General features: G+C 42.1%; 1 protein-coding gene across 2 annotated transcripts in view; it reads left to right on the top strand.

Annotated features, from left to right (window-relative positions):
- fam135b (family with sequence similarity 135 member B) overlaps positions 1-12,262 on the top strand; it is a 51,158-nt gene extending 38,896 nt beyond the window's left edge. The window contains exons 13-20 of one of the 2 annotated variants that reach the window (XM_030412396.1): positions 14-1,988; positions 3,697-3,863; positions 4,148-4,239; positions 4,375-4,472; positions 5,434-5,585; positions 5,731-5,841; positions 6,393-6,506; positions 8,379-12,262. In XM_030412396.1, coding sequence (XP_030268256.1) covers positions 14-1,988; positions 3,697-3,863; positions 4,148-4,239; positions 4,375-4,472; positions 5,434-5,585; positions 5,731-5,841; positions 6,393-6,506; positions 8,379-8,584 — 2,915 coding nt within the window. In that variant the 3' untranslated portion in view covers positions 8,585-12,262. The remainder of the gene's footprint in view (positions 1-13; positions 1,989-3,696; positions 3,864-4,147; positions 4,240-4,374; positions 4,473-5,433; positions 5,586-5,730; positions 5,842-6,392; positions 6,507-8,378) is intronic. The other variant, XM_030412398.1, reaches the window with a different exon arrangement.
- Positions 12,263-12,496: the final 234 nt, after the last annotated feature.

Genomic DNA, 12,496 nt, shown 5'->3' with positions numbered 1-12,496 from the left:
CTTGTTTTTCCAGAGTGGCGATCACACGTGCCAACTACTGATGGGCAGAACAACTCAGATCCTGCCATCACTCTTGTCAATGGGATTTTTGAAAGCGGCCAGGAAGCCAGATCACCAGCAATAATCCAAGATTCCTTGGACAACGATGACTGCATGGACCTGCCCACTTATGTCTCACTCATAGCAAAGCAAAGTAAGACCAGTGGCAAAAGTACCCAGAACCTAATTTCTTCCATGGACAGTCCTGGACCCTCTTCAGCAGAGGCAGTAAACTTAACGACACTTGAGGAAAACCAAGCCCAGGTTGAGGAAAACTCGAATCCAGGCCTGAGGTACATCACAGTCAAGCCTTGTGATGTGAATCCATACATAGGAGAAGCAGTCCTGGTTCACCGAAATCCCATTGTCCTCAGTAACAGCAGTGATGAGTCTCCTGCTCATCATGTAACAGAAACCACTGTCCAACTTTGTGACTCCACAAACGAAAGCAATGCAGGAGAGAGTGAAACCAATGAAGAGGAGTCTGATATTGCCATGCCATTAAATCACTCCATGGATGACGAGAGTGAGGATATTCCTCTCATTAGCCTACCAACTGCCTATGGGCATCCAGTCATACCTTCCTTTCCCCCTGATCTCAGAAAAGAGATGACTCACCGTGGAGGTCTGGTCGGCTCCAAGATCATGAAACGCTCGTCTTCAGTTATTTCCGACTCAGGTATTGAGAGCGAGCCCAGCTCAGTGGCCTGGCCCCTGGAGGCTGCACTGCGAGGTCGACCTCCTCTTGACTTTTCCAGCGAAAGGGAGATTCCGCAGCAAATTGTGTGTCGTCATCCGGTCCACCGCAGCTCACTGGAAGGCCTGCAGATGGAGAGCAATGGCAGCCTTCCAAGTGCAGGCATACAGGCGTCACTCACCTCTATTAGCTCTCTGCCCTACGAGGAAGACCAGCAGCAGAGACAACTCAGCAAACTGACTAAGTCAGTTTCTGCACCACAGATAAGTAGCCCGGAAGAAACTGAGGAGGACCGTGTGCTGCTCAACCAGGAAACAGACACCAAGAACAAGGATTCATTCAAGATCAACTGCTCCTCATTGAACAGCGACTTGGATTCGGAGCGATCTGAATCATCTCTATTAGACCCAAGTTTAACAACAAATCTGGGCCATATTCTCAAGGAGAATAATCATCCTGAAACATCCAACCCTCCCCCCACCCACCTGTCAGAGACATACAAACCCAAGTCAGTGTTAAGTAGTGTGACTAATGTCTTGCTTTTACAAGAGTCTTTAGAAAGCCCTCATGTGAAGGAAAGTAATGTTATTGGTAGCCATGGGGAGAATATGAACCATCAAACACACATCAGTGAAGTAAGCACCTCAGTGGAGGATGTGCTTCTCACTGAAACGGAAGGAGCGCCTTGCAGCCGTGGAAACGAACCATGTGTGCATATAAGCACTGCAGATCAGGAGAGAATTAACACTGGAGACGAGTGCCAAAGTATCCATCAGACCCAACTGCTTCCTGTTGAGGACCAGGAGTGTCTGGATCCTTCAGAAACACCTCTAAAGCCTTCAGGGCTTCAACACTCCAATGACATGCCCAACAATACCACCAGCACACAGAGACCGAGTGACCTTACAGGATTGATAGTCAATGATATCACATCATCTGTAGATGTCAATGGGATATCAGCTAGTGAGAAAGAACCTTTAGACTGCCAGACTAAGCCCTCCAAGATCCCCAACTCAGGGCTGGCCTTTGTGAATAAGAAGATGGTGGAAGTGGTGAATATGTCAGTGTCCTGTGCCCCGACCTGCCTGCCATTTTCCTCTGTCCTGAGAGACTCTCCATCCATGAGTGGAATGTCCGCTCGCCAGGCTACCTCACCTATTACCCATCAGCCCCTGGGCTCCTTTGGTATCATCTCCTCGTCTTCACTCAATCCCCTGAACATGGATGATGAGACCAATGAGCGGATGCTAAAGTGAGTATGTTTTGGCTAACCACAGTTAGGTAAAATTGTGCTGTGAATGTTTGTTTTACTCCAATTTAAAGGTATAGTGTGTAGGATTTAGGGGTTTTATAGGCAGAAATTGAAAGTAATGTTCATAATTATGTGAAAGTAAGAATCATTATGTTTTTGTCACCTTGAAAGAAGCCTTTTAAGTCTGTAAAGGGAGCAGGTCCTCCCCAATGAGTCCACCGTGTTTCAATGGCAGCCTAGAATGGACAAACCAAAAACTAGATGTAGAAAGGGCCTTTTGTGTTTTTCACCTTTTTTGTAGCAACCATGGGGGGGAGGGTGAGATGATATGTGTACAGTTAGATGATCTGCAACCACAACAGTAGTTGCCACTTTGGACCTTTAAATGAGATAGTATGCTTCTTTCTGAATCACTATAGGTCTGCCTCGTAAACAAAACTTCCTGTATATTAAGTAATATATATACTGTATGTCACTTTTGTCTGTACATGTAAAGGCCAAATGCCATTGTATCTTTATGCAAACTGACAGACAATGACACTGGCGGAAAGCCAGAAAGCAGGTGTTTTAAAACATGAAAAAGCCACAGACTTTTAATTGCGGTTTGGCTTTCAAGCTAGCATTAGCTTTCTAGCAGGCAGAGTGCCATTGTTTCAGGTTAGTTATTTGGGTTAGAAGGGTGAAAATAGTAGCTTTCTGACTTGGAAGTCAGTACATAATGTTACAGAAAATACAGGCCCCCTTCCAAGTAAAACTTTGCAGGAGTGAGCTTATAATCCACACCAACTACAGGAAACAAGGCCAAAACACTGGATTTTATGGGTATGTGGCAGCGTTTGTTGACACCTGCTGCAGTAGCTGGCACTTACTCATGCTCGGAAAGCCTAGCATAACAAAATGAAGTGAGGGTAAAATTGAAGTGAGGAAGTCAAGACGAGGTGAAATGCCTCCTGAGAGTTTTAAATCACATCAAACAGTGCAGGCAAATCCATCATGATTAGCTGAAAGCACAGAAACTGAAATTGGATTTGTTTTGACTTCTCCACTGCTAAAGTCTGCGACCTGGCAGGATGACAGGGTAATAAAACTTAGGAGAGCTACTTGCAAGTCTATGGTACTCTTGTGTATAAGCCTTAGTTTGTTCGGAAGTGGGCAGTGCGAACTGAAATTATTCAAATACAAAAATGCAAGGCAGGTTTTCTATTATATTTTTGTCCAGAGGGAGAAAACTGTAGGAGTGTTTCACCTCTAAGAGACACACTTTTAGTGTTTGAACAGCACAATCATGGATCAGCCTCTTATCTCTGTATATGAAACATGTATATATATGTATATATATATATATATATATATATATATATATATATATATATATATAGATAGATAGATAGATAGATAGATAGATAGATAGTTAGATAGATAGATAGATAGATAGATAGATAGATAGATAGATAGATAGATTTTTTTTATTTAACCTTTATTTAACCAGGAAAAAGGACTCATTGAGATTAAAAATCTCTTTTACAAGAGTGTCCTGGCCAAGACAGGCAGCAGCATATATATATGACAACATATATGACTGTGTATGACTGTGTACTATTTGCTTGTCTTTGCAAATTACTGTAAAGTTATTTTTCAACTGCTAACACACACATAATCTCTTGTTTTTTTTGTTTTTTTTGGTAAATGTTATTTACCTTTTCTCCAGTTTCTACAAAGCCAAAGAGGAGCTGTTCAAAGAGTTGAGCTTTCAGGCCAGCTTGTACAGCGACCTTCCTCTCCTGGCATCGGATCTGCCCTACTTCCCACCTGAGGAAGACGACGAGGAGTTCGATGACGGCATACACCTTGTGGTGTGTGTCCACGGGCTTGATGGTGAGTACACACACACACTGCTGTACAGCGTAATGTTCTGGTTCACGGTCGACCGCTGCAAGAAGTAATATTATAGCTTTTAATTTTTTTTTTCTTGCTAGCATTGTAAATGTCATATAGTCTCTGAGAGTATGTCTAGAAAAATTTAAATATCACTTTGCACTCTGTGGTCTGAAAATACTAATTCTTGAAAACATATTCAAGGTGTGTTTTAAATGGTTAATGGATGCTCTTCATAAGAGCGGAGCCAAGTTCCGTGTGTATAATTTACTCTTTGCTTCCAGGAAACAGCGCAGACCTCCGGCTGGTCAAGACGTTTATTGAGTTAGGACTGCCAGGATCCAGGCTGGACTTCCTCATGTCTGAGAGGAACCAGGTACATTTGTAGATGATGGCGATTGGGATCAAATTGATAACACGTACAGTCACATTTTCTGAGAGTGCCCTAAGGTGATTTGAAGTGCGCTGACTCCCGTGTTTTTCTCTGCTGTTCCCCCACCCCCCCCCCCAGACTGACACGTTTGCAGATTTCGACACCATGACAGACAGGTTGCTGGATGAGATCATTCAGCATATCCAGCTGTACAATCTCACCATCGGCAGGATAAGGTCAGACGATCAGCTTTAATAACTGTGCAACATGCACATTACTGACGACTCTCCTCTTGAGTGATTTTGATTGATTATTGGAGGGCAAAGTCAGAACAGAGGCCATGATCAACTTGTGCAGCATTGGCTTCAGTCAGTAGATGGCAGCAGAGACTGTGCACTGATATGAGGCCTCAGCATGAGTGCCTGAACTTATGAGAATCACTGTTTGATGGTAATAGATCGGCTGTACAAACTCAGAATGGGTAATCGGCACATAATGGATTGGTAAGCCCTTATCATTCAGTGCCAATAAGTTTCTGACTTTCACTTGATAGACTGTTCTCCTTTATGCAGCAGTGTGTTGCCTAGTTCCAATCAAATTAAGCTATTCATCTTCCTGCCTAATTGCCCTCAATGTGCCAATTTATTTTTTTTGTAAGAGTTTCCTCCCAACTTTGTTAACTCTTCTTTATTGTTGCGTATTCTCTAGAGAGAATGTATTACAGGCAAAAGCAATGGACTGCCACAATAGCATCTGGTTCTTCCCACATTTCGTCTATGTTGAGTTTGGTGGGAGACAGATGAGAAGCAGCAGACAAGGCGATGTGGGATTTTGGGGTAGAGTTGGAACAGTGCGGTAATTAAACTAAGTGACAGGCATTGCTTCATGGAACTTATATTTCCCACTGCTGGGAAGACGCCATTAATTTGAATGGTACGTCCTCTATGTTGGTGTCTAAGTTGTCATTGCCTCTGAGAACGTTTAACCATTTAACGAGTTAATGAAATTTCTGTAAAGCTGCAGCTAAATTACCCAAATACTCTCCACTGGAGCTTGTTCCTACTTACAGAAGAGGCTATATTAGGATACTGCACAGTATCGTACTGTAGGTCAGCAGCGTTGGAGGCACTGTTTTTCCAGCCACCCACTCAAGTTGCAAGTTTATCTCTCTGAAACTTGCTTGTCTTCGGCCAACAGCTTCATCGGCCACTCTCTGGGGAACATCATCATCCGCTCGGTGCTGACGAGGCCTCGCTTCCGCTGCTATCTGCCCAAACTGCACACTTTCCTCTCGCTGTCAGGCCCACACTTGGGAACGCTGTACAACAACAGCACATTGGTCAGCACAGGTGAGGCCACCGCTCAGGAGTCGGAAAAACCACACACTGCAGATGTGCTGTGTTTACCATGTCGTACGGCACTGCATTCCGATGTTTTTATGCTCCTCAGCAGTATTTTTCATCTAAGAATATCACCCATGTGTTTGTTGCTCAGGTCTGTGGTTAATGCAGAAGCTGAAGAAATCGGGATCCTTGCTGCAGCTCACCTTCAGAGATCACGTTGATCCAAGGAAAACATTCCTCTATCTCCTGAGTCAGAAACCAGGTACTGGTTGAAGTGGGAAAATTTGAAACACAGACAGTGTATTGACTGACTCGCTTTAAAGACTATTACTTGAAAGGTAGTCTATTCAAATATTCATGGAAATGTTGTCAACTTGTCTTTTTTGTAAAATTTCTGTATGTGTCAGCTCGCTAACACTCAAACCCCTGCCAGCGAGCTGAGAAAAGGCCTGTGAGAGGCCTCCCCACTGTGTGAGTGGAACAAAGCAGTCGTTTGTCACACAGGCTTGAAGAAGATAAGCCTGAAAACACTTTTTTACCCCTCCAGCGCTGTGGCAGGCTGACAAAATGATCCAAACCCTGTCATTGGAAACCCACCAGTGCACTCTCTTAAAAGCACACTGACAGGAGACTTGAGAAAAAACGCAGTTTTATCGTATCAAGCCTGTCATTGTACTTTGTGATTGTACTTTGCGTTTACAACCAATTCAGTCCTTTCCTCTGTCTCCCTCCCTCTCCACCTCTCTCTCTCTCACTCACACACACACACACACTCTGCAGCACCATTTACTCATTTGTTTTGTGTCCTTTTAGGGCTCCAGTTCTTCAAGAACATCGTATTGGTGGCGTCTCCACAGGACCGTTATGTTCCTTTCCACTCTGCCAGAATAGAGATGTGCAAAACTGCTCTTAAGGACAGGACCACAGGTCGGTGGTGCATGTCTTAATGCTACATTGGATTTTCTTTTGTCCTTTTTTCTGGCTCTTTTGATAAAAGCTACTGTCCCACTCTCCACATAGTTGTGTCAATCCCATAGCAGTGGATCTGTAAACATCACTGTGACCTTAACCTGGTTTGATAATGGTTATTTAAAGTAATCCTTTTCTTTGTGGAGATTAAGCCATTTTAATGCCAGGGATCACCTCCCCACGTGCAAAACAAGTTCCCCCCGCACAATTCTGCATTGCTGCACCCTAGGTTTAGCGCTAGGCCGGGCCACGAGACTAGTTTTAACATGTACCATTCTCCTGTCATTGCCACATGTTGCCATAGTGGCGGCTGTAACAAATGTCACGTAGGCTCACTTTAAGAGGCCGTCCACACGAAAACGCTCTTTTCGTATTTCATCGTTTTGGCCGACCGTCCACACGGATCCTGAAAACGCAGCGCCTGAAAACGCACTTTTTTGAAAACGGGTCTCAGGGTGGAAAAATCCGAAAACGCAGCCCTCCCATTTTCATGTGGTCGGAGAATCCGCATACTTTCCAAAAACGATGATGCCATCGCCCCACCCCTCGACCTCTTGCCTCCGACCTCTGAACCACGCGACGTCTCATAATAACAACAACAACAATGGCGGACTACATGCTTGTGTTTGTGCCACAGAAGATATTGAGCCTTTCTTGCATCTTACTCGCCTTGTAGTTGAGTGTGAGTCGTAGCAGTCATTAACGGTCCACACAAATGATTCTGTTCTCATTGTACTAGCCATTTTCATTCGGTTTCTCTATCTAATGTCTGTTTGAATACAGAGCGCAAGCTTAGTGTGCATGCTCTGCCTCTTCTTCTTCACCTTTGGTAAATTTCAGCGCCACCTTTAGGCCTGGAATATGAACTACAGCGTTTTGAGTCGTTTTCAGTGGATCCGTGTGGATGCAAATATTCTTGAAACAATGCCGAGGACGACGGAGGAAAAAAAGATTGTTTTACGTGTGGACGAGGCCTAAGTGTAAAATAAAACGAGGTTCCTTACACCTGCGCGCCACTAACAGCACTACAGCACGAATTGATACTCAGACATTCTGAAAACATTGAAGTATATCATTCCTCAAGGCTTATAGTAATAGAAATAGAGCAGAAAATACATTGTTGTCTACATTTAGTCAGAAGTCAGAAATTTGCTTCGCTTGCATGTGCAAAAACAAACATGAAAAGCACAACACATGACAGCCAAAACGTTTGTGGTAACCAGACATTTGGGTTTGTTTGCAGCATGTAATTGTACTGCCCAGTTTAACTTCTCTGGAAAGCTTTGACTTACTTTTGACAGTCAGGTTCTCCAACCAGGACACAACGTGAAAAATTAGAATACTTTCAATTAATAATAGAATTCTTCTTCATCTTATGACACTGAACCCCAGCACTGACAGCCACATGATGAAGTTGCTTTGACTGCAGTAGGCATTTGTGGTTCAGTCTGTCCTCTTGATCAACACGTCTATTAAGTCAAGAGAACACGGAGCAAGTCATCCATATAGCACATGTGTTCATGCATCTCCTTTTTTTCATTTTGGAGTGTGAGCAGTGTTTTTTAATGTCTCTAAATTGCTCAATCTCCAGGGCTTATACTGGTCAGAGCTAATGACCAGCAGAGGGTCTTCTAAATAAACTGTATGTGACAATGTGTTCGTAATTTCCCTAAAGTAGCATTATGCTAGTGCTATCACCTCAAAAGCTCTCTTATTGGGACATAATAACTTATTTGGCTAATTGATACAACAAAAGTGCGTTAACTGCAAAAGATATATGTCACGTACATTCTAGGACTCACAAGAACTATCCTCATTTTTGCACTGAAGGTCCCGTGTACACTGAGATGATCAACAACCTCCTGCAGCCACTTGTGGAGGCTAAAGAGTGCCGGCTGATCCGCCAGAATGTGTTCCACGCTCTGCCCAACACCGCCAACACCCTGATTGGCCGCGCTGCCCACATCGCCGTCTTGGACTCTGAGCTTTTCCTGGAGAAGTTCTTCTTGGTGGCAGGGCTCAACTACTTTAAATAAAGGTGCTAGCCCTGCAGGCTCACGGGACAGAACCTGATGGTGGCTCATGGAGCTGATCTGGAGGACCTTCGCATTGTACAGTATATTTAATGTATATAATCCCTGGTAACCAAGAAGGCAAGGCCTGTTTATCCCATTTGTTAGGATTGTCAGCAGATCAGTGTATTGTGACTGTTTAAATTGCTAACTCAGATGTCTGAGTTTGATGTGTAGCCATGCAAAACGAAACATCTATCACAGGATTGATAGTAAATGTTTTGTTGGCCTTATGAATAACCTCTCAGCCAGAACACTAACAGATGCTAATTGTGGTCGAAAGCATTTAACTACTTTCCCTTTAGAGTTGGTCTAGAGCCTGGATGATTGAATTCTTCTTTAAGGGTTACACTGACGATAGTCCTAAACTATCCTTAGAGCCGAGGCAATAGATGCGCAGCATTTATCCCCTTGATTGTACATTGTACAAGTATTTTGTTGTACAAAACATAGATGTTCCTTTATACAGAAATTAATATATTGTTTAAACTATTTATTTTTTATCTGCTTATGTGTCTACAGTTTAAGTAGTCCATCTAAATGTGATCTCCTGTGTGTTGTTATCATGAAAACTATCAAATGGAAATCCAAATGTTAATGAAGTATACAGTGGAGGCAGAAGTGTCACCCCATATAGCCTATAAGTCAGTATAAATAATGTCTGCTTCTTCATACATGTACTTACTGTATGTTAAACTGTACATCAGTTCTACCTAACTCACTGACCATGATTAGGAAGTGTAAGGCTACAGCATGAGTGAGCATTACAGTATCTTTGATAGCAAATGAATCTACCTGCTCTGTTAGCCTTCACTTTTTATTTGTTTGAACTGATTGATTAGATTTATCAATTGATCAATTGCAGAGCCCTGCCCTCCTAAGTGACTGTTTCTATGCCTGTCAAGCTTTACAGACTCGAACTGCACATATACAGTTCACAGTGAGAATGGTGGCAGATTGTTACCCAAAATTCTTAGTAATATTGTAAACCATAGGTTCATGGCTTCAGACAAAGGTAGACAGAGGCAGGCTTCCTTTTTCTGTTGGTTTCATTATCTTAAATGACAGCTGTCGCTGGCAGGTTTTAATAGCTGTAGCAAGTGCTAGCTAATGCTGGCTACATGGTTAAAGAACTCTTCAACTAAGTTGGTTGAGTAGATTTGCCTACATTACGGAAAAATTATTAATTTTATGAAAAAATAAAAAAAGACTAATGAGTTTCTCCCAAGACCCATAAAGAGCAGAACAGAGCTGCTAACGTTAGCCTAAACTCTGAAAGCACCCAGGACTGGCTTCACTCAAAAAGGCGATAATACATTTATAATGTAACCTGTGATCCACAAACTAATGCAACCCAACTCATTAATAATGATACTACTGGAGGTAGTAAGCTAACTAGCCTGACAAGCTAACATTGATTTTGGAAAAGCCAAAAAAAGACACCACTCTCTGAAAATCTGAATTCCAAGCACCTATCTTAATATATCTCCATGCACATGACTCCAACGTGTAATAATCTAAAGCTTGACAGGGCTGTTGTGCGTAGTAACAGTTGCTAAGCTATGACTGGGCAATATCTATTCATAAGGAGGGGTTAAGCAAGTGGTCAATTCTTTTGATTAACTAACAGAGTTAAATCTATAGCATTATGACCATCATTATAACGCAACACATTTACATTTTGTCCCTGAATCATGCAACAGGGAGAAAGAAACCAGACTTACGGATATCATTAACAGCAACATGAAAAGGAAACACATTATCCACGACTATGTTATGGTCTAATGACCTTCACTTTCTTAATGAGCCATTTTAAATTGTAGATTAAAATTGTCTGCACAAGGATGGATTCCGCAAGGCGCTTTGTAATTCATTATTTTTAACCGGTGTGAATCAGGGTGTCATTGCTTTTGTTTTCTGGGATACTGGCTGATTTTGCATACAACAGACCCACTGCCAAGATTCTCCCTCACACGCTGTCATTTTGTATGAAACAGATTTCAATATGATGCATGATGATAGCAGGGAAGCACTGTGGTAGCACACACCATCTCGTGTTCTTGAACATATCCGATGCCATATTGTGATCATCTCATCAGCTCAATCAAATAAATGTTGTGTGTATTTTTTTTTTTAAAAAAGAACACGTCTTCACAACCTTCGCTGTCACATTCAAGCGTGACGCGAGTGATGTCGTTTTCCAGCATGTTGGTGTGTGAGGACCGTTTCTCATCACCGCGCTGTCCATCAAGTGATGTTTACATTCTGACATTAGATAACTGTTATGATAGTGTTGCCACAGACGTCTTGTATCCAGCAATGCCCATGCATCTGCTGCATATGTAGTTATGTACATACAGAGAGCTATATTTAACCTTTGCACATGTTTGATGGCAAGTGCACTTTATTGACAACCTTGAATCAACCTCCACTAGCTTTACAACCTCCAAACAGCTATTTTTCCCTCTATGTTTTTTTGGTTTGCGCTGCTTCTTTAGACCTGAAGGGCACACCCAGCACTTCTTATTGTGAACACTGACCACAGCTGTCCGTTCAGGCATTGTATCATCTTCAATGAGTAAAAAAAGTGACATTGCAAAGTGCTCTTTTTTTGTCACTCTGGCACTGCACAGTAAGCAGAGTGTCACCGTGATTGACTCTAATCAAATGGGCTCCTTCAGGGCCCGGAGATCGTTTTCATAAAGCCACTAAGCAAAGCTGTGTAAGCAATCTGTAGGAACTGCCATGCATCATGCATCATTTCCCAACATCTCCCCCACGACACACACACAAACACATGCTGTATATGGATGAGGCTTTAGCTTGTTTGCGTTTAGAGGCCATGTGTGTTTACCCAGAGGGGTCAGTGGGAATTGTCGGAGGGAAAAGTGTTTGCGGTATTGAGATGGGCCCCTTCAAGGGCGAACGCAGGTTTGAAGTTGTTTTGTTAGTCAGATAGCTGTCTTGTAAATGGTTTCACCTGAAGTATGAAACCTGAAAGAATCATATTACATTGTGTGAAGAGTTTTTTTGTTTTGTTTTTCATGACTGAAATGTCTGTACATTCATGCTGCTCTAATATCTGAGAGTGAATTCAGAGGTGATCCATAAATCCAATAGACCCTTGCAAGTGCTGTCAACCTTCAAACTAGCTGACTTGAACCTTTTTGTATTTGATTGCCCTTTACTGAGTCCTGTTCATGTGTAGTGTGTGTGTGTGTGTGTGTGTGTGTGTGTGTGTGTGTGTGTGTGTGTGTGAGAGAGAGAGAGAGTGTGTGGCAGGGGAAGGAGAGTGTGTAATATGTGTCTGAGAGGAGATGTGACATCATTGTCTGCCAGTTGCTGGAAAATACTTCATGCATTTGAACTGAATGTAAAAAAAAACATTTTACTTCACTGTGAGGAACATGTATTTATTTCATTCTGCAGATATTTTGCTGAATGTATTACATGTAAAGTACAGTAAATACTACTTCATCTGTGCCAATACTACTCTAATATTTTTCTATGTTGCTGACTGTACTGTATGTATTCCTTAGTAGCTTGTGTCCTATGTAAAAATATAAATACAAATATATATATAGCATAGCATTATTATAACAGATATGATGTTACAATAAACGTGTTCCTTTTGCATTATTATTTTGTCTGCTGGTTTTTCAATTTGAATTGTATAAAATTGTAGTATTACTGTAATATGAGTTAGTAACATAATGGTATTCCCATCAGTGGGGACATTTCCTTCTCCAAGTCTGATCTAGTTTAAAACCCTTTTGAACCAGGTTGGTTGTGATGGTCATCACATTTTTCTGGGCTCATACACTGAAAATATAATATCATCATGTTAAAATGTTCAACTATCCAATGGAGTTGAAC

Source organism: Sparus aurata, chromosome 3 (genome assembly GCF_900880675.1).
Source record: "Sparus aurata chromosome 3, fSpaAur1.1, whole genome shotgun sequence".
Classification (NCBI taxonomy): domain Eukaryota; kingdom Metazoa; phylum Chordata; class Actinopteri; order Spariformes; family Sparidae; genus Sparus; species Sparus aurata.
Note: the sequence above shows the minus strand (reverse complement) of the source record. Positions and strands in the feature narration are given on the sequence as shown.